The 22,671-nt window shown below is 39.4% G+C and overlaps 1 protein-coding gene across 1 annotated transcript in view; it reads left to right on the top strand.

Moving 5' to 3' along the window:
• R3HDM1 (R3H domain containing 1) overlaps window positions 1-17,379 on the top strand; it is a 52,672-nt gene extending 35,293 nt beyond the window's left edge. Inside the window, exons 17-25 of the mRNA XM_008936222.1 lie at window positions 688-766; window positions 5,411-5,658; window positions 6,380-6,516; window positions 8,368-8,480; window positions 12,182-12,345; window positions 12,553-12,697; window positions 14,115-14,197; window positions 14,945-15,029; window positions 15,979-17,379. Coding sequence (XP_008934470.1) covers window positions 688-766; window positions 5,411-5,658; window positions 6,380-6,516; window positions 8,368-8,480; window positions 12,182-12,345; window positions 12,553-12,697; window positions 14,115-14,197; window positions 14,945-15,029; window positions 15,979-16,340 — 1,416 coding nt within the window. The 3' untranslated portion in view covers window positions 16,341-17,379. The remainder of the gene's footprint in view (window positions 1-687; window positions 767-5,410; window positions 5,659-6,379; window positions 6,517-8,367; window positions 8,481-12,181; window positions 12,346-12,552; window positions 12,698-14,114; window positions 14,198-14,944; window positions 15,030-15,978) is intronic.
• Window positions 17,380-22,671: the final 5,292 nt, after the last annotated feature.

Genomic DNA, 22,671 nt, shown 5'->3' with positions numbered 1-22,671 from the left:
TTCACGCCGCCCAGAAGGCCCAGCCGCTGGCACAGCCCGCCCAGCAGACAGGTGTGTGGGGCTCTGGCAGCGCTTCAGTGCAACAGCTCCTGCGCGCTTTCGCTTGGGTTTGGTTTTAAACTTATTTTGCTGTAATATTTGAGAAAAAGAAGAAGCTCAAATATGACATACAAAGTGTAACCATCACTCCTTAGGGTCAGGGCTGCCCCCTGAGCTGTAACAGATGCCCTCTGTTAATCCCTCTCCCCCCAAAAGGGGAAGAGAAAGGGAGTGAGGGAGAGAGACTTATCGATTAGCAAAGTAAAACAGCTTTAGTGAAAATAATAATGTTACTACTAAAAATAATAATAAAATGGAATATATTTAAATATATACAAAACCAGTATTGATCTCAACTGCCCCCCAATGGCAATACGTCACCATCATCCCTGGCTGGGGAGCAAACCCTGGGCAAGGTCCCAGGCTGGACTCAGTGGCAGATGGGAGCTGGATTCTGGTGTTCGGATCAGGATCGAAGGCAGGATGGATGGAGTCCTCCTTGGATGCTGGCCGTTGAAGAAGCAGCAAAAGGGAGGAATGGGCTTGTCCCTCATGATCCCTCAGCTTTATACTGAATATGGGGGACATGGGATGGAATACCCCACTGGTCAATTTAGGATCACTTGTCTTGTCCACTCCCCTCTGCAGGTGCAGCTTTGTTTTCTGCCCTCTCCATGTGGTACACAGGGTATAGCAGTGACGTTGGTCTGCACACCAATCCCTGGTGGTAACTCTACACATGGAGCGTTATCCCTGCTAGAAGCAGACAATTCAGAAAGTGCAGTTAGAGCTTTAGCTGAAAAGTAAAATCACTGAGCAGAATTAGTTCTGTTCTACCCCAAACCAGGCCAGTAACTAACCTAAGGTGGAAAAATGGCAGTTGGTTGTTCATGAAACTTGAGATGAGCTATTGCTATGAATGTCTTATGCTGTAACTTTAATTATAGGATTTTTTTTTAAGTTTAGAACTGAATAATTAAAAAAAACCAAACAAACTTGTAAACTTAGTAACTTACTTTTTAAATTAGTACCTTTAAGTGATGTAACATTGCAGAGATGTACCTTAACTGAAAGTTTTAAACAAAAGATATTAATTTTAGATGTTGTGGCATGAAAGATCCAGGTGGTACTGTTAATTTTTAATTTCTGTCCTATGATTAAAGGTATCTGGGTGTTGAATAGAATATGTAATGAGACTAAAGTGGTTAGAATTAGTTTTCTGCTCCTCCTATTTTTTAGTAAAGACTTCTCAGCTGTTCCTGAGCTACTGTTCTATGAGTATTTCCAAGCTGCATTTCTGTCTCCTTTCTTTGCTTTTTTTCCTTACAAATTGTAACTGTAGCTACCATTATTCTGATAATCTATAAAATATTGTTATGATTTCTTCAGTAAGATTTAAATTCCTGAAACAGATTTACTTCTGAGCGGTATCTTGACTCACAGTCAGAGCTTTTAAGACATAACTAGTGATGTTAGGAGGCAGGGATCCTTAAAAATAATTTTTTTAGACCATGTCTTACTTCAACACATTTGGCTTAGTTTCTTTTTGAGTTTCTCCTGGGAAAGAAAGATTTTTTGTTTTAATTCCTCCCTCCACCTCTAAACTGTGTGTTGATCTACAGAAACAGGATGAAAGATCGGCTTTTACAAATACTGACTGGATTTCTTTGTAGCTGTTCCATGAAGCAGCCTGTAAGAGGGAGGTCTCCCTCTTCCACAGCTCTTCTAGGGAGTGCTCCCAACAGCAGCAACACTTGAAGCTGTTACTCAGGGTTCGGTTCACAAATTTACACAAGATCATTTCATTGCAGAGTCATCAAGCTCTGATGCCCACTTATGGTAGGGTTCTCAGATAATTTTAAATTACTGTCAGTACCTGCTTACTGCAAAATAGATAACCACTTTGCACTCTTCAGGAGTGAAAGCATACTGACATTTTTTCAAAGGAATATCACTCGTTTTTGCAAGTTGTTTTATCCACTGCTGTTACAGATGCATTATCCAACTGTATTACACAGCCTACTTTCCTTCCCCACAATTTTTAACACCTAGACTACTTGATAGCAAAAAATATGAGGCTTAGCTGGGGTTACTTCCCCATTTATGGAGATGACCTATTTGAATAGCCCATAAACTCTAAATGGGAGAGATCCCAGTGAATCTGTGTAGCAACACAAAATCTGAATTTGAATGTGTGGGCTGGCGGTGCAGCAGCACCAAGGTGCCAAGGGAGGAATAAGTTGCTGTTAGGTAAGTGAGTTTCTTTCTTGTATGATTTTAGCTTTTTACATTTTGACTGAATTTCACTGCCTATAATGTGGACTGGGTGAAAAGCTCTAGTGGCTGAAACCTCCCTCTCTGACCTACAAGAAATAAAACAAGTGTAGTAGCACAGCTGCTCTGCTGCTTTGATAATGCACCTAACACCTATAACCTCACCTCAAGGGATCACCTTTAAGTAGCAAAGGGGTAGTCCAGCAAACATTCCATTCAGTCCTGTTTGGTTACTCAGTGTTTGCTAGCACTAATGACAGAAGTATTCTACTAGTAACTGCATAATTTAACTCAAAATCTCCAAATTGCTACTAAGCCATTGCTGGCTCTCATTTACCACTTTATAGACAAATTTGAATTGGCACCCTAGAGATGGAAGGTTCCATGTCGTGTTTTCTATTCTGTAAACTGCTCGTGAGCTGGTGTATTTTGAAATTCTTTTCTGTAGATTCACTTTTAACTGTAAACATCTGTATTAAGTTGCCACAAAGCTATATCTGAAATGGTTGATGCTTATTAGCTACAGCTGGTTTTGAGACAAAAGGCAGCGTGTTACTTGGGTAACACAGCAATGTGTCTGCTCAGAAATGAGAATTAACACAGCATACATTACATTAAAGCCATGGGTTTTGTTCATCTTATAAAGTGGTTACTAAGTAAATAACTTTCCAAGCACAAATGTAGATAAAAGATGATGCCTTCTGAGAGTGTGGCAACCAAAGCCACTTTTGCTCTGCGGTTCCGGAGCGGCCCGAGGGTGTGAGCTGTTGGATTCGGGGCCGTAACACTGTCTGAGAGGTTTACATTTCTCACAGTGAACCGGTCTCTTTTTCAGCTGCTCCCTGGCTTCCTTTGTAAAGAGGTTTCAGGTGAAATATTGGGGGGGGTTCACTTCTAATGCTGTGGTTGCCTGAAAGATGTTGGGAGAAGAAAACCCTCTTTAAGAAAAAGGTGGTTTTGATTGCCATGTGATAATGAGGGCCCAGATACCATGAGACCTAGAGGCTGATTAGAAATTTTACCTGAACTACAGTAAACTGTAGCAACATCACCTGAAGTTCAACTTGCTTCTGCTTCCCAACAGCTGACAAGGAAACTACTACACTTGTAGCAGCAGCTGCAGTTGTAGCCAGGCTGTGCTCGTAGCCTGTTAACCAAGTGACTATGCATGCTCACTCGTAATGTGTTATTCAGAAAATGTATTTCTGTGTTCTCAAAGTTAACTTTTCCTATTAACAGTGATTTCTTTTAAATGACATAAGTATTAAGAAGCATGCTTCTTTATTCTTGTCTACTGTTTCAGAGTATTTCTCTGTAATGAGACAATTTGTATGGCAGGTGTGGTTTTTCTGCTGAGTGCTGCATTTCTGTCAGACCATTCTCCATGCAGAGGTGAAATTGTGAAACTAAAAATAGTGCATTCTCTGGCACGCTGTGGGGAACCTTCTTGGCAGTCCATTTATATTGTTCCAGTTCTCTCTGCTTGCAAAATTGATCGTGTCTGTCTCGGGAAGTGCCAGAAAAAGCTGAAAAATATTCACAGCTGCGTTGCAATTTCTGGGAAATGAGGAGTTTAGATGGCAGATGTATTGATTGGATCCGTCATATACCACAACTTCGTGTTCTGCTGCTTTTTAGGGCCCCATAGATCACTTTGTAACCAGCTACATTCAAGCATTTGGTTTATTACAGGCCTGAGATGGATTTTTGTCCACAGTAAAAAGCTGCTAAAAATTCTACTTACTAATCCTAATTCAAGCATGCCTTGTTCTGAAGTTTTGTATAGTCCTCTGAAAATATTTCTCATGTGTTGTGTGTTTGTCTTTAATAGCTCTCTTAGTTTTAACAAACAGAACCTTCTTCCTTTTAATTTTCTGAAGAAATATTTGATTAACAGTCTTTTTTTAGTCTTCATTGTTCCAAGTTCTATGGAGACAGCCAACTGAGCCTGCAGCAATGTTCATTGTGCCCTTCGTGTATGTCATCGATGAACATTGCTGGGGTTTGTTTACCAAAAAAAGTGCTAACTGAATTGTTTTCAAAATATACCATGCAGGGTTTTTTTAAACACAGTTCAAAAACCCCAAGTGGATTTTTGCAGCTCTGTTGACTTTCTGACAGTTCCATACTTAGGTAGGGAGCATGGGGGATGTGAAGGTCAGGAGAATGCGACTGGTCTGGAGTTGAGCACAGACTGTCCTTGCCATTGGCGTGTCTCAGCGAGCCCAGTTCAGTTAGTCTGGAGTGACAAGTGGCTTTGTCTCAGAAACACTGACAGTTACAGGGCTTGCTGATGTGGGAAGTGGCTCGTGCCTGGATAACAGAATATGACAAAAGAACGTGCTTGGTGTTCTCCATGTGTTTTGATCATAGTAGCAGTTACCTCCTATGCACTTTAACTTCCACTTTTTTTTAGGTTGGACCTAATAAATGTACAAGTTGCTTGTTTGGCGTTCATGCCGGGGTTTTGGTGGTTTTAGGCCATTTTTAAAGGTAGCAGAGGATACCAGTTTAAGCAATAATCAGTTATGGTAGAGGCACTACAGAAGGGTGAATATGAAAATATTTCTCCCCCTAGCTAAATTTGAATATAAAATGTCTTCCACTGTATAGGAACATGGAAGATTTCTCTCAGTCCTCTTGTTTTTAGTATTAGAGGTTTCAGTAGAAATTGCCCTTTTTAAAAAGATTTGTACACATACCTTACACAAATTTTCTTGAAGTGTGATTCAGTTCTGAATCATAGCCAAGACACTGTCATCCCTAGGGCACTTGAGGTACTAGTAGAATTTAGCATCACTAGAATTTAAAAACTAAAGTACCTAGAATGGCCTCGTTCATGATAACAGACAAATGGGCTTGATATTATCTGGCACGCCTGGTTCAAATGCTTTTCACTTTCCCTTACCAAATCAAGGTGTTAATGCCTGTGACTCAAAGTGTAAATAAATACTGGAGGCATGTGGCAGCAGCACTGTAAGTAGTACATACAGTATTTCATGCTGGATCCAAATGAACAAATTTGTTAATTCTAATGTTGGCTTCTTTTTATATGCATGATAAGTTCAACTCTTATGAAGTTGCTTGATTTAAAAAGCCACTGGAAAAGCTACACATACATTTCCACATAGACAACTGTGTATAAAACGTGTTCATTATTTCAAAATAAGATTTAAATGTGTAATTTCAGGTTACCAGGTTTTGCCTAACCAGCAGCAAAACTACCAGGGGTTAGTTGGAGTTCAGCAGTCTCAGAATCAGAACCTAGTCAGTGGCCAACACAACAGCGCTGGGAATCAAATTCAAGGTGTGATTGTTCCGTATCCTTCAGTGCCATCTTATCAGGTGGGTGATTTATTCATAACTCTCCAGTCACTTTACGGTGTGTTTGAGGTTTTTTGTTTTGTTGGCTGGGTTTTGTTTGTGTTTTTTTTTTTTCTGTTGTGGTGTGGATTTTTTTGTTTTTGTTTTTTTGGGGTGTGTGTGGTTTTCTTTGTGTGTGGTGTGTTGTTGTTTTTGTTTGTTTGGGGGTTTTTTGTTTTTTTTTTCCCCTAGTGCATTACTTTGTAGAAGGATATGAGCAGTTGTCAAAGGTGACTTTGGGGACAGAAATAAAGTAATAATAATAAGAAAAAAAACCCACAACTGAAGTGAGAGGAAATTCTGTCACAATTGTACAAATTCTAGTCCCATTGAAAGCCAAGTGCTGAGTTAATTGCGATTCAGAGGATGTGGAACAAAAAGCTCATAAGATTTCCTTCCCCATCTCCCTGCTTTCTGTTGTAGAGAGCATCTCTTTTCTTAATTGGAGTCCCTTAGAACCAACATTACCATCTTTGGGGAAGAAGATAAAAATATTTCTTTTAGTAAGGCACTATTATTTCAACTACTCTCATCAACAGTCTTGTGGATTTGGAGAACTCCAGCAGATCTTTCAGTTCCTTTTTTGTTCTGTTTTGTCGTTTCGGTGGTTTTTTAATGAAATCTTGTATAAATAAACTAGGTGATGGTCAAGATGCAGAAAGAAAGGTTGTCCACAGAAATAAAAGTGTGTTCTCAATTGTAGGTTTCGGTGCCTCAAGGTTCCCAAGCAGTGCCCCAGCAGACGTACCAACAGCCAGTTCTAATTCCCAGCCAGACAAACCAGGGTGGAATGCCAGTGTACTACAGCGTCATTCCCTCAGGCCAACAGAACAACTTGAGGTGAGCTCAGCCCGGGGATCGGATGTCTCAGCAACCAGGCTGGATTGCCATGTCATGATTGATAGGATCTGCTGTAGTATCTCACCAATTACCATGCATTTTAAAGGCAGACTTACAGAGGCTTTATTATCTATTTAGTTTTGCTTTTATGGAATAAAGTAAAGCAACTGGCACTGCTTTAACTGGGAGATACTTGTTAAGACTGGAAAACACTTCTTCCTATGCTTGGTTTTTGTTTGATAAAAACCTTTTATTTACTGACCATCTTTGTCCCAAGCACAATTTGAGTGTTTGTGAGAGAACAGCTAAGCAGATACCTAAAAGAACGAATTGGGAGTAATGCTTGTTTCAAATTTTTTTCTCTAGTTTTTTAAACTCACATGTGCATCATTTTAAAAGCTCACACAAGATATTTTTAACAAGCAGCAGCAGTAGGAAGCTTTTTTCATCTTTCTGTGAGTGCAGAGACTTAAATAGTATTTGTCATCACTGATGGCTTCATCCACTTAAATCTGAATTCTTATTCTTTGTATCTGAAGGTTCTTTTTGTCCTTTGCTTCTGTAGTTATATTTGAGGTCCAATGAAGTCAAAGGTAGACAGAATCCCAGACTTTTTTGAAGTTAGTTTTGTTGCTATGTCATTTAGAATGTCGCCCTCTTTTCAACAGGGAAACATTTCTTAGGAATTCAGGGCAGACTAGCAGCTAGTGACAGCACCTTGCTTTTACTGAAGTAGTTGTGTTGGAGCACTGTGACAAGGAAAGCAGAACTGAACAGACTCAACCTGCAGGTCGCTACTAAAAACTAGGGACAGTAGGCAGATGAGAAGCCTTGTGATAGCACACATTCTGTGCAGATATAAAACCATCTGCTTGAGCCTTCACTGAGTTTTGCTTTAATGGAAGGGAATCTTTAAATTAAAATTCTATAACTGAACTGTGGGACAAAGGATGGAACTAACTTTTTGTGATGGCATAGGTAAAAATGGTGAGTACAACATGATGATACCTTTTTCTTTTCCAGTCTGAATTTTTTTCTCTCATTCCCTCAAAATGTTTATCTGTTAGTACAGAAATGAAGTACAGGATTCCATAGGCACCATTCTGATTATGATCCAGCAACATGATGCTCTGGCTCTAGAGTGTGATCAGTTAGTGCTATGATAGAATTTGCCTGCATCTGTTACCTGTTTGTTTTGTGGCTGTTTTTTTTTTTTTTTTCCCCTGAATAATACATAGCATAAATAAACTTTTATCCTTTTCATACATACTACAAACAAAGTTTGTTTCTCTCCTGGAGCCATCCTTCTTTCCCCACCCTATTTGGTAGGCCATGGAAAGGCAATGCTCTCTGGGAGCTGTGTTACTTTCCACTGAAGCAGAGCTGTGCCTGTTTGGAGTGTTTAATAGGCTGGCTCGGCTGCATGGGGCCAGCCTCCAGCTGAGGGCCTGCATCCAAAATCCTCATGGCAGGTTCTGTGGTGATCCTTTAACTGAGACCTAACTCTGGTTGATTGGACAAGACAACAGATTGTCTTCATAGTATTATTCTGCTTGTCTTTATACTGATACAGCACTATCGACACAAAAATAGTGTTTTGAAATAGGTGACTTAGTACAGCTTCTTAAGGTATGCAGGGCATAAGTCTTTGCCAAGGAAGAGATTGGAAACAAGTTTTCTGAAGAACGAGTAGACTTGGGGGTGGGCAGGAATATTGTTGAATTTAAAATGAACAAAATCTTGGTGATTTGTGGTACCTGCAGACAGCAAATGCAGCAATCATGATTAAATAAATGTATAGCATAAATGCCTATTGGTCATGTTCTTTTTTTGTTATTGTCATTATTACAGTTCATCAGTAGGATATTTGCAGCCTCCTGGATCAGAGCAGATACAGTTTCCCAGAACATCATCGCCATGCAACTCACAGCAGCTTCAAGGACAGCAGTGTGCAGGTGGGGGGTGTAAAGTTTTTATTGAAAGCCTGAAAATGCCTAGCTATTAAAATGCTGGTTGGTTGGATATTTGCTATTAAGGGTTTGATTCAGAATTAACTGCTGTATTTCCTTCTATGTTCCATTTTTGAAGCTCTACTGGATAATTTCACATCTCCACTTGTTTACCACTGAAAGCTCTCAAATTGCTTTCTTACAATTCAGCAGCATACATCGTGATGCCTTGCATGTCTGCTTGTGAGTTGAGACAGGCATGGGGAACTATATGCTGTCAGCAGAATGACTTTCACCTTTTCCTGAACAGCTACAAGGCTCTGAAAACTTTGAGATTTGTGTTTACAGTTGATAGAATGAGCAAGGTACATTTTGGAAGCATTATGCTTGGCTCTGCTACTTGAGGAGCATTCTAGACTTCACTTAATGGAGTGGGAGTAGTGATTTTTTTCAGAGTTCCTGAGAAAGGGTGAAAACTCTTAACTGTTCTGGGTTTGAAGAGAGGTAGGTATTGACCTGCTGAAAAGCTAAATTCAGTGCTCTGAAGCCATGCGGGGTGTTTTGGGTTTGTTTCTATGGTAGCCTTATTTACTGCTTTTACTTTCATAGTTTATAGCAACCATTCAAGTAAGAAGCCATCACCTCCTACATTATTGCCACCTTCATCAAAGTCAAAGCCACAACAGGCTGCTTCCATTGTGCACTACAGCATAGTGTCTCCACCCTCATCATGTAAAAGTTCGCCCACTGGTCTTTCCATCATGCAGCCAATAAAAGGTATATTTTGCTGGGATTTCATGGAAGGCATTCTGTCTAGAAATCTGTTAGAAATTACCAGACCGTTTTCACCAGCAGCAACTTCATCTGAACAGATTAGCAGAAGCACTTAAATTATGTTCACATGACTTTTGATCTACAAAATATTTGGGTTAATTTTAGGTGTATAAGTAGCAGCCTCAATGGCTTGTGAAAACACTTGTGACATAGAGCTTGTCATATCTGTGCTATGTTTATAAATGTTAATATCCAAACACTTGAACTCTGGATTTCCAACAGAAAGCTGTTGGTGTGGTCAGGAAATTCAGAGCACTAGGGTTAGCCTCCAAACAAGAGGCTATGGAACAATCCTGTGATCACAGCAGTGCTGTCTTTCTTTTACCAGTAAATAATTTGATACATTGGAGGCTTTGGCCAAAGGGATAATCTCAAACAGCGCTGTCTCAGTGTTTTGCAAGTGATAGATTAAACAACCCTAGGTCAATGACCTGGACTCCACTATAGCTGTTTTGCTCCTTATAAACGTTTATCTTTTAAAGATATTTTTAGAGCCTGTTTAGTAAACAGGTAACATGCCATTAAGTGGCAAGATAGCTGGGTTAGCAGTGTGAGAGTTCATGGGCAGGTTTGGCTTTGTTTCCATTTTGCTTCAAGTTTGTTTGAGCTTTATTCTGGAAAAGCTTTGTTTCAGGACATCTAAAACTGGCCTTGCAGTACTGGAGTCTTCTGCCCTTCTAATCTATCCTGGAAGTGCTGGCTTTATGCCATTTTGAAAGCCTGAAACCTGTTAAGCCGTGCATTAAAGAAGTTTGGGGAAGCCCTTTATGATGCACAGAACAAATTTTGAGAGAATAAAGAAAAGTATGCTTTCAGTAAGTGATACTGAGATGATGAGTCAAGGCCACTGATTGTGGACTTTCCAGGCAAGTCCAAGTCCACAAGGAGTGCACACACAAAGAAGCAGCAGAGCTGTGTTTCTTTGTTTGAAAAAGTTACAGAGGACTGGACTGTAAATCTGGGAAGCCTTTCAAGGGTTTCTTCTGGGTTTCCCTTCTCATGGCTTTTGGCGCGTGTCTGCGAACTGCCTTACGTGTTCTGTGATGCTTCATTTTGTCAGGATGCCTGTTTATGAAAAAAATTCTGTTTCTTTTCATTTGCTGAAATGCTGTGGAACTGGAAATAGGAGAAAGAACAAGTTTGCTGGATGTACAGAATTTTCTTTTGCAGTTTAAACAGCGTTTTCAGAGAGTGACACTTTTTTAGAATGGTAGTGTAGATAGTTTCAAAAGACAAGCATGTTTTTTGGGTGTTTAGTTCTCAGAGAACAGACATAAGTCAAAAGAATATGCTAGAGTGCTGCAGAATAAAATGCTATAATGTTATAGAACAGCATTAGGCACATAAGTATAATTTAAAATCTTTACAAATATATGCATAAAATACTAAAATTTTCTTGCATAAAATGCGGTGTTTATATAGATATTTGTTGAGAACATCTCGGGTTTAGACGCAGAGATTGCATAAGTTTATGGCTTTACTACTTGAAAACTTTTGTGTTATATTATTCTGATTTTGTAGTAGATACCCATAAACAAAGTTATATTCTGTTTTGCTTTGCAACAAGGCAAATATTTGCAATGTGGGTCTTATAGGGACAAAGCAAGGACTCTTAAAGTTATACCCCCTGCTAAAGTTGGCCAGGTATCTAATGCTTCCATTTCAATCTGTAACATATGGGTAGAACTTTTTGCAATTAAAAATAAAGTGTAGATGTGAAAACACTGCTAATATTACTTATGTTTATAAATATCAATGTAGTAAATATTTCAGAATACAATTTTTTAAAACTAGAATAGTTTTAATACGAGTTCATTATTCTACACTGATTGGTTTGCTTTTTGAAGGAGTCTGCTGCTTTTTGAGGAGCCTGGAGTAGTGAAAACAGCAGCCCATTTTAGAAAAGAGAAGCTGAATGCACTTATCTGTATCTGACTGCTCCTAACTGGTGCTATGCCGTAGGTCATAAATTGAAAAGATTGTAAAAGACTCCCTCTTTAAAGGTGGATTGTAGACTCCCTCTTTAAATGACGTTTAAACCATGTATTTGAATCATGGTTTCTGCGAAGTGCTGTAAAACGTGGGCAAAGCAGAGATGGGAGTTGCAAACAACCACGTACAAATAGGATGTTACCTACACCACAGAGCCAGTCGAAGGGGGAGGCGGTTTCTCCCTGTGGCAGCCTCTGGTCACAGCTCCTCGGGCAGAACCGTAGGGAACAGTGCTGGCTGTTTGGCTCTTCCCCCTTGACTTTGGCGTTTCTGTAGCTATCACAGTGGCCAAGTGGGACAGGATGTGGGGGTCAGTTTGCGTTCTCTGCCAAGAAGAACATTCCTATATAAAACTTGTAAATGAGGGTAATTTTGCCTCTACGGATTGCTTGGAGGTCTTTCCAAAGTCTGCCATCATATCAGAGAAAACATTGTGAGTCCATATTGCTGCTGTATATCATGTAAAACTAGCTAGGAAACTTCTGTTTTTAAATAAAACACATTTTTGCTTAATATCATGTTTCTCAACACATTGCTCTGACAGCAACTACAGTGAGTGTTGAATACTTTACTCTTAAATAAAATTATTTCTTTCAAAAATATTCTCCACAGTAAGTTTCAGTGGTTCCACTATCTCTTCTAGTTCTGGGAAGCCCCTGTCATTTAACTGGCACAGATTTATATGGAGATGTAATTGCACAGAAGGTACTGCTCTAGTATTTTAGAGTTCAGCAGCTTATTTAGTAAAACATTCATTATGTTATTTCCCCTCCACGCTCCCCCCCCCCTCCGTTTTTTTTTTTTTTATTCACGTCTGTTCTTCTAAAATGAAAATTGAAATGGTAGAGGAACTAACTGTATTCTACCGATTTTATGTCTTGTAGCAGTAGCACCACCACCAGGTGGAGGAGTAGTAATGATGCAGCTAAACATACCCAACAGTCCTCAGCCTCGGAACCATTCACCTCCACAGTGGAAACAGAGTAAATATTACTGTGATCATCAAAGGGGGCAGAAGTCCACAGAACTTAGCACTTTAGACAGTGCTGCACAGGTATGAAGTTCTTGTTTTATTTTCCAGGATGACTTTACATTTGCATAAATTGCATCTTCATGTGACTTTTCAGAAGTTTTTTGAGGAATAAAAATGTGCTCTGATAATAATTTAACCTTACTCCAGTCTTTGAGTGCTGTAGGTGTTGTTCAGCTTGTTCTGCCAGGTGCCTTTTAAACACTAACTCATTGTTTATTCTAGTTGCAGCATAGTCCTCAACTAGGTAGTCCTGTCACCTCACCGGCCCAGTCACCAGCACCAGCTCAGCTATCAAACATGAAGAACATCCGTCCCACGTTAACACCTCTTTCTATTGTGTCCCAGTTTTCTAGACCTTTTGTCCCTGGACAAGGTATATTTTTAGTTAACCAATGTGTGTGTATGTTTTCTATTTGACCATTTTAAAATATGTGTTACATGAGGATTTCCTGCCAAACTGTGGCTCACTTGAGCAGTAATGCTGTTGAAGCAGGATCAACAGTTTTCCACTCAAGCATCATGTAAAATTTCATCTTATCTGTCTGCACTGATAGTGCCTGTGTTCTCAAAAGCTTTTGATCTTGTTATTGTGAGAGCTTCTATACCCCACAAGCTTTCTCCTATGTGAAGTTCCCCATTTCAGCATTGAAAATATTAATAAAAGGTTTGATATAGTTTAGCTTCAGATTTTAATTTATAAATCAAGAACTTCACACACACTGTCACAAGATACAATATTAGAGCTACAAAGATAAAATAAGTCATGTGGGACAAGCTGATCTTAATACATCTAATACATAAAGTATATAGAGATGTGATGTTGAGATGAATGTTCTGTCAAACTCACTCATTAGTTGATGATGCACTGAATCAAACCACTGCCTAAGTGAGAATTATTTCTTTGTAGAAAATCTAGCACATGGGATTACAGCCTCTAGCTGATACTGTTGCTACTTCAACTTAGTATCTCAAACAGTACCCACTCAAAGACAAAAAAAAATTCCTTGTATAAGAATTTCAGTCCTTTGCTGCCATGTTAACAGAAAAAAGGGAGTTTTCACTGAGATGTGATAGTTGATAACATTTAAAAACCAAATTATAGTAAACCCCTTTTCAGTGAGCAAAGACATTCTGGTTTAATTACCAAACTCAGAATTTATGGCTCTACTATACAGAAAGATTTACTTTAAAGCAAAACTTACGGAAAATTCTGTATGTCTTTCTTACTGATACAGAGAACCTTATTTTCTTATCTGCTGCATAATCTTTGTCATTGATTTGTATTCCAACGTTGTTGTAAACATTCCAGGTTGCCTGTTGTCAAGTTTACCTCTCAACTTTCTTAATCTTTTGTGATTACTGAAAACTTCTGTTCCTTTGTCTTTGTGGACCCTTGGGGCAAACAGAAACGTGCAGATGTACCTGGCTCTAGTCAGGGATATAACCATGAAAATTACTAAGTTAGTACACTGAGAGGAGCTTTAGCTTTATTAAGCTCATTTTGGAACGGGAGGATTTAGATAAGGCTGCAATGAAGAAAAACTTCTCCTGTGTTTCTCAATGTAATCCTTAAAGGCAAAAAAGCTTGTACCTTTTCACCTTCTGATCAGCACGTGACTGACTTGCATTTATTTAATTGTGCCAAATGTTACTTCCTTAGCCTAGCCAAATACACTACTTTATGCATAGTTACTCTGCTTTCTCTTCTGTATAAGATATGCATCATAAGAGAAACTTGGAGGAAGATATCATATAACAGAAAAATCGTTCTAATTACCTTTCTTTTTAAGGAGATGCCAGATACCCATTGCTTGGCCAACCCCTGCAATACAATCCACCACCTTTATTACGTGGACAAGTAACAAGCCAACAGGTATTAAAGAGAGCAATGTCCTGGCAACACTGGAAAAAAAACACCTCAGGACTACCATGAACAGGGGAATATGTTACTGCCTTAGAAGAATAGAGTGGAAGTTGCCTGCTTTCAATAACTTTTTTTTTTTTTTCTGTCTTGATACTTCCCCTTATTCTTGTTCATTATATTTTTAAAAAGTGATAAAATTTTCCTGAAATTTTAGTGTAGATTATGAATTATTTTTTTAAGCAATTTGCGAGCCTTGCCAAAAATCACAGAGAACATTTGAATAACAATTTCAGAAAGAAATAGAAAATTCACATGGGTATTTCTAAAAAAGAATGGGCCTGTTTCTTGTAAAACAAACTAAAATATTAGTGTTAAGAAAGCTAGAAAGTTTTGGCATCTATTTAATTTCTGGGACAGACACACAGGACACCTACCTCTACCTTCCTCAGTTCTACTCGAGGTCAGCCAGATGATGTGAAGGACTGGGGCGAGGGGGAGGGGGCTTCTTCCAAGAAGATTTAAGGTGAAGTTTCTTTTTATGATTTCTCCCTTTTTTTCTGGAGCCAAGGATTGAGTGTATCTAACTGCAGGATTGCTAAACTCCAAGGCTAAAAATGATCATGAAAATCTTTTCTGTACCATGATAGTGCAGGGTATGTTCCAGACCTTCCTCTGCACTATTTTTCACTGAGGTCACCTATAAATTTTAAAATACTGTTATATTGTCATTAAAGTACATTATGTCAATCTTTCCAGTGTCAACCTGGAAACAGACATGGAAACAGGGGAAAGAAACCAGCAAAGAAGGCTGCTTCAGCAGATCTTGGTGCAGGAGAACCAGGTATGGTATTGCTGAGGGACAGTCTTCCAAGAAAATGAATTGTGGTGATGGGCTGGGAATGTCACAAGAAAAGCACAGGTGAGAAAAGGGCCAGAATGGTAATTGGGTAGAGGTGGACATAGGAAACACAGCAAACATAAGGATGGAGAGAAAGACTTGATTTGGAGAGAGGGGAAGAGGGAAATTAAATTGCAAAAGTGGAGTTCTGAATGCTGGAGTAAAGATCAGAGAAGATTAGGACTGGACAGGCCTAAAAGGAAAAGCCAGTTTGTCAGTTTACTGGATGTCCATTCCATGGTTACATTAAGTACTGATATATTAGGTATACATACCCTTACTTCCTTTTACTTGCACAAAATATGAAATTAAACAGAAGCCATGAATTAGTTTGTGCTTTCTCTTGTTTTCTTCTTCTAATATGAATAAGCACAGGGATTTGGGGAACATATTGGGAGATCTACAGATTAGCTGCTTTGAGTTGGTAAAGATCTCATCCAAATAAAACCTGACATCTATCTCCATCTGTTTACTGGAAAGAATTTCTATTGCACGTGTTACCTACTATTAGGTTCTTTGCAAAAAGTTACAGATAAATCAGCTTTTGTTTAATAATTTAGTGAAGGGGATTTTTTGAGATGACAGACTAGTTCGTTAGCACGGTGATGTGTGAAGAGCTAACCAGCAAAACCAGTGAGATGCTAGAGTGAGTTCTCAAATCTGCTGCAAAATTTGTTATTTTTCCCTCCCTCTTTTGAGGGCCCTTTCTGTACTATGAGCTTTTAAAGCTGTGCTGAATGTGAAGGCAGAAGGCTCTCCAGAATACCAGAAATGGAATGCCTGTGTATTTGGTATCAGCCAACCAGAGATACAAGTATGAAATAACTCCTTTCCATTGCCTTTGTTGTTATGTACAATGACCAATTTAGGCTCAATGTTCTTCTTGTTTCAGTTGTGGGAAAAGTTCTAGAAATTACTGAACTGCCAGAAGGCATAACTCGTATGGAAGCAGAGAAACTCTTTGGAGAACTTTTAAAAGTTGGTGCCAAGATTCGGTGGCTAAGGGACTCGCCGTGTCTACAGACGCAGCAGCACCGCCGCTACTGCGGCAGCGGGGACGGCAGCGCGAGCGCTGAGCCGGCCAGACCCAGTGACTTGGCCTCCACCTACACCGTGCTGGCCACCTTCCCCACCATGGCTGCTGCTCAGAACGCGCTGAAGAAACAAAACAGTACCTCAGTGAACAAGTTCAGGCTGAGAACAAGCAAGAAGCACTACGACTTTCATGTTCTGGAAAGGGCCAGTTCTCAGTAGCAGTTACATCAGTGGACACTCAGCCTTTACTACTTCCATGTCCTCCTCTCCTTGATTGGCTTGATGTTACGGGGTTTCTGTTCTCTTCACAGAGCCTCCTGGGCTGTTCTGTCGTATGACATGAGCCACTGAAGAGTAACTATCCCAGTGATCCAACAAGATGAAGAAAAAACCACACAGAGTGAATCCCAGACAATAGCAAGGAATCATCTTTGAGACAGGCAGCTTTCTACAAGGAATGCTGTTTAAATGCCCCCTACTTTTATAGTAGTTTTGTTTTGTATTTTTGAATTCTTGTATCAGATCCAAAGTTCTATTGTACAGCAAACGTTCATAAAAATCCATATTCAGATTTGTATTTTATAATCCCTTTTCACAGCCAGCACACAGCTGTCCATTCCAAGGCAGGAACCTGAGGATTGGTGGAGGGGAAAAGAGAACCATTTTCAATGAATTACACTAATTTTCTAGCAAACTACCCTAAATCTTCAACTTAACCTGTTCTTTGTCCCTTGTGGCTTTTTTTTTTTTTTTAAGGAAAAAAATAAGTTTCATAACTAACTCCCTAGATGGTCATTTTCTTTTGAGATTCTTTCAAGCAATGTCAAAAGAAATTACAAGTATGTTGTACTCTTGAAGGATTAGCTTCTGATCCATCAGGTCTAATAATTATTTAAAGGGGAATATGAATAGGTTACAAGGAATGTTCACTGAATCACATTTTAGTATTTCTTTTCAGCAAGTGTGAAGAAACTAAAATGTCTCTTCACAAGTGACAAAATGTTTGCACTTTACCTGCATTCCCACCAGTATGGATCTCTCTCTCTTCCTTTTCACGCTAAGATAATTGTTTGAGAAGTGCTGGAAGCCTTTTTAATGGTTTAAGTTTTCATCATTTGCAGATGCTCACTGGACATTAAAGATTCATTGCACATAAATGAAACAAAATTTTTTCAATTTGTGTAATTTGCAAGGCTGTACAACGTGTGCTGATGCAAGCCTTTTTCAGTTCAAGAAAATAAATGTTTACAAACACAAACTTTTCCCGTGTGCTTGTTTAAACTTCTAGGACTCTTCAGAAAGCTGGATGAACGCACATTAAGGCTCTGGATCCCTTCAAATATGAGAAAAGAAGTTAAAATCAAATACTAGAACTTCTCAGAGAACCACTATTGCTATTCCTCTTCTTGATGCATTTATTTGTGTTATCCTGCCCTTCATAATGTTGAAATGTTTCTCTATATAAGTAAAAAAAGAGAGGAATTGATCAGACAGCTTAAGGGACTTCACCTGGCCTGTTACTTTCAGCACAGGCACTGATGTGCTGAGTACAGACCTGCAACTATTTGCTCCCTTAAGGCAATCACCTTGTGAAAGATACGTTTGTAACTTCTGTGAGTGGAAACTCCACGTAAAATTTTGCAGAGGAAAGTAAAGAATTTAGGTGCCTAAATTGGCATTTATTTTCATCTCATACAAAAAAAAATAAAAACCTGTTCCTGAACAACCAAACATGAACACATGGAGTGGCAAGAACAGCCCCTCTGTATGTTCAGTTCTGAAGTCCTTCACGTGATTAATCAAAGTACTCGGAAGAAAACTGACCTTCCTGGGAATAGTGTACCCTAATAAGTTAAGCACACAGGGCTTGATTCTGCAAAATGCTGTAGCAACAGCTACTTCTGTGACTAAAGATAAACGTGCACTTGGGTGCTCCCCTAAAACGGAGGGGGAAATGTTCAGCTTCAAGCCCCTAGCAGAAAGACAAATCTACCTCTCCCATCTGCTTTCCTGAAAGGCATTTGAGTTATGCTACTACTTGGCTGAGGGGATGTATTTCTTCCTCTTCAGGCTGGAGTGCTGCAGTTTACTGCACCCAAAGACAGCCAGAGGTGCAGACTGATGCTCCCCTCCTTGGAAGAGCAGAGAGAAGAGTAATGCACAGATTCTGTCACTGCCTCTTACTGACTTCCAGTGCTAGTTAAAGATTACAGTTTGAATCCTGTACAAGTAGTTAACAGATTAAAGGTCTGATGACAGGTGTCATGTCACAACCCAGAGGCAGCTGCCTCCTGTGGGCAAGAATTCCAGGAGGAGACTTTTCACAGCTGTAGAAAAGCAGTCAATAGCTGAGAGTCCATCTATTCTGAATGGCCCAAGAACTAAACCTAACAGCCAATCAAACCAGTTCCAAAGGATGCTGACCAACTTGCTTCACTTATTAAACTTTCCCCATAATAACTGCAGAGAAGCAGGCATAATGAGAGGTAGGCACGGGGAAGGCAGGCAATGCAAACAAAAGGAGGGTGATGATGAGCTGAGGGGGAGGGGGAGGCCTAGCAAACTTAATTCTTACCAAGTTCTAAACCTGAGTGCAAATTGCCCTACAAGAAAAAAGTGAAAGACTTAATAAGCCAGTTGTAGGTAAGTAGTGTTCAGGATTACAACACAATTACTACAGGCAGGTCAGCCTTTCTGAGCACATTTTCCTCTGTTAAACAGGGGCATGTGGTTTTTTTTTTCATCTGGACGTGATGATACAAGCCACAAAGATACAAATGACAGGACTCTGGAAGAGTCAATGGCCTCTGATGTCAACAGCGGGCACATAATTCAAATTTTTCTGCTTTACAGGTTTGTTGGTTCCCAATTTCATGCTATTCCACACTGTCTCTCTGTCTCTAGTATGAACAGGGTGTAAACACATTTAACCAAGACCATTTGTACCTTCCTGGCTTTTACACTTCTGCCCCTTTTGGTTCCTTGAAACACAGAAGTCTAGGGACTGCGTAAAAAGCGCTGGGACTAGATCTGTTCCATAGGTTTGGATTGTATTCTAGAAAGCAAACAAATGCACTTTAAGGCATGAAATAGAGGTTTTAGGTAAAACTAGCATCTTCCAGTGTTCTCAACAAAACTTCTAGTACTCTACTGTATTTGAGCTTCCTGTCATTTCACATTAAAGCCATTTTTTAAGCCAACAGTGGCAAAAGGAATTAAGCGGCAACTTAAATTATATTGCAGTAATTTAATAATTTCTTTTTGTTGGGAACATGTCATAAGTTTTAAAGCTGAGGAAAAAGCACTGAAGAATAAGCACAAAAGCCAAACAAATCTGGGTATTATCTATTCCACCAAAGGCTGCTATTTCTTGATTTTAGTTTTTAATTAATACAGTTCTATTACTGTATAAAATGCATTCCTGAACTATTAACAGATTCAATGTTATTTGTGCTATTACAGTGAAAATGGTAATTCAAAATTTATAAGACAAATTTAAGCTCTGTACTCTGGGAACACTCAAAACCACGTAGACCTGAAGCTGGATTTGGGTATATCATAGGGGCACACCTGAGAATCTGCTCAAAGCCTCGCCTGCCTGATGTTTCAGTCTGACTGGGCTGCTATAAAGCAGTAACAGAAGTCCTGTGTCTCACCTGAAACTCCTTCCTGAACAAATTTAACCTATCATAACTGGAAGTCATCTTCCCTCACCCACACATGTAGACTTAGAAAATGACATAAAAAGGAGCAGAACATCTATGAAGAAGGAAACCCAGCACTGTGGCATACTGGAGACCGCAGTGCTTGAGTGTTTCTACCTGCGACCTTCTTTAATCCCACTGGCATTTTGTAGGGTACACATTATGCCTCAGGAGCCAGGTGGTACAGGGCAGTGGTACACACCTGGGAGTGCAGCTTTGCCAAAGCACAAGAGCTTCGACCTTGAAGAACTGAGTTGATCTTGAAGGTCTCTTCCAACCAGAACAAGTCTACGAAATAAGGTACTTGGACACACAACATGCCTTTCACAGTATTAGAATACTGTTATAGTATATTTATATTTTAAATATATATTTATAGTAATTTATATTTATTTAATACTTAATATTATATTTCATATTATTATAGTGTCATTACAGAACTATTCAAATAGCTCTATACACTTCTGCTATCTCATAATGTAAGCCACTTCCCTCTCAAGGTGGAGTAATTGGTACACTCTCATGCTATGATGCTCATTTGTGCCTTAAAGGTTAACATTTCACACCCTGTTGTTTTGAGTTGATCTTGCACTAGCTTATTTGGATGTCTGAAAGGGAATCATAATTGAAACTGCAACTAACTTCTTTTATAAATATCTATTTTAGCCCCATTTTTTTTTTCCCTAGAAAAGTGCTGCAGGCTGTAATTTCCTCTATTTAGCCTTGAGGCAAAGAATGTTTATATGAAGTTTTGGAGAAAACTGATCAAACCACTTTTATGTTACAGGTCATGAAAAGTTATTGTAGCTGGAATTTTTATATATTTGTTTGAGAAAGGACTTAATTCAATCAGCTCAGTCTTCACAAAGGTTGATGTGCTCCCTCTGTTCAATGTCCTGCTTCTACTCACATTTAAAATTATTTGGGTATTTTTGGCTATCAATGTCAACAAGTATAAACTTCAAGTGCACAGTCAGTATGACTTCTGTTTTGGAAGCCTTATTTCTTGGGTGTAGACCAGAACCCGTAAAAGGGCCTAATTTCCAAAACATTCTGAAAATTGAATCCTGTTAAGTTCTCTTATTCCAGAACCTGAGAGCAAAGTCACTGTTCACATCTGGAAGTGTCAGAGACAAGGCCTTTTGACTTGGCTTAAACTGATACTTTGATTGGTTAATGGACCATTGATTAGAATGATGCAACAGAGCAATTAAAAAAAGTAATTACCTAACAAAAATATTTTCCTTTTTAATCCAAGTGGGGCGGGAAACAAACTGGTCTCTTAAAATGTAAATGACTGCCTTGCATTGTCTCCCATCCTGATTGCTGAACTCACAAGCACACGTTTAAGATGGTGCAACCCACGACCCACCCAACTCCATCTCGCTACCCTACAGATGCTTCCTTTGCTTAAAGCAATTTGCCCAAGTCTGACAGGGGCTTGGCAGCACACCAAGGAACTGGATCCTGGCTTATGCTTCAGCTATCAAATTATTTTCTCTTCGTTCTCAAGGAAACTTTCTACTTTCTAGTTATCTCTCCTTTTTCCTAGGCCTACGAATGGGAGACCTCTGCTGTTTTCTAGAGACACCTGCTCTAGGGGTCCCAGATTAATTAAAGCAGACGCGGCATGTGCAACACCAGCAACTCAAGGACCATAGAGAATCATACTTTAAAATTTTTGAGGATTTAACATAAATAGTTCCTGATGATGTAAAACATTGTACACCCTCACAAAAGTTACCTACCCAGTCATTAGTAAGCTCTTTCATGTCTTTCAATTTCTTCCTTGCTTGAAGCATAGAAATTTTTGAAAATCATATTTGCAAAATAATTTCTAAAATACATGGTGTTCAACACTTCACTCACTCTTCTCTCTTCTTTTCCAACCTTAATGATTCTGCTCTATGATTCTCAAACAGCTCGGCTTCCAAATCAGGTTTTCAAATGAGATGCAATAAATGCAAACTACAGCTGTTAGAAATGCCACAAGAATGAGTGCAACACATCCTAATTGTTCCTAGAGCTTAAGATACTAACATGTTACAACCTAATCTCCTTCCTCTACATGCATATACATAACAGAGATGTCTTTTTGTGTCAAAAAAATTCATAGTTTAATACTCTTCAACCGTTGGCATTGTTCTTTATTGTTTTGTACAATGGAGAAAATACACATACACACACCAAAAAAACCCAACACCATCTCAGCAGAAAAGCTGTAGTGTTCTCAGTTACTTCTTTTAAGAGTGCAGAAGCACTGCATTTGTAGGCAAAGCTTACCTAGTGAGCAGGATTACTGTGAACATGTTTTCCACCTTTAATCTTGAGAGAGGCAAGATAGTTTTTGCGTACGATTGCTAACATTGACTCTTTTTGCCATAATTGTGTAGGTTTTTTAGTTAACATTATGCAGTGACTTCTCTAATTAAACTCTGAGTTACACCAAGTACAACAGTGAAAAGCATTCCAGACCGCCACTTTATTTTTTGCCTTTCAGATGTTAGGCAGCAACTGCCTCAGCAATAGTTACCTGGAATACACACAGCCCTAACTGTGCTTCAGAAAAACTTAAGTGCAGTATCTTTTTCAGAATGTTCTCATCTGAGCACTTGAAAGAACGTGTCCTGTCCTCGTTATTGCGAAATACTAGGGGCCGTGCCCCGCAAGGTTCTGGGGTAAACGCCGCACCTCGGCCGCTCACTGGGCCTGGCTCACCAGGGAGCACGGCGGCTGTGCTGGCCTCCCCTCCTGCCTCTTACGAAGGCCCGCGCCGCCACGCTCTCCGCTTTCTGACCGCTTTCCATGGATTCCTGTCGAACAACCCCCTCCGCCGCCACGTCCCG

The sequence above is a fragment of the Merops nubicus genome, unplaced genomic scaffold (genome assembly GCF_000691845.1).
Source record: "Merops nubicus isolate BGI_N331 unplaced genomic scaffold, ASM69184v1 scaffold21152, whole genome shotgun sequence".
NCBI lineage: Eukaryota > Metazoa > Chordata > Aves > Coraciiformes > Meropidae > Merops > Merops nubicus.
Note: the sequence above shows the minus strand (reverse complement) of the source record. Positions and strands in the feature narration are given on the sequence as shown.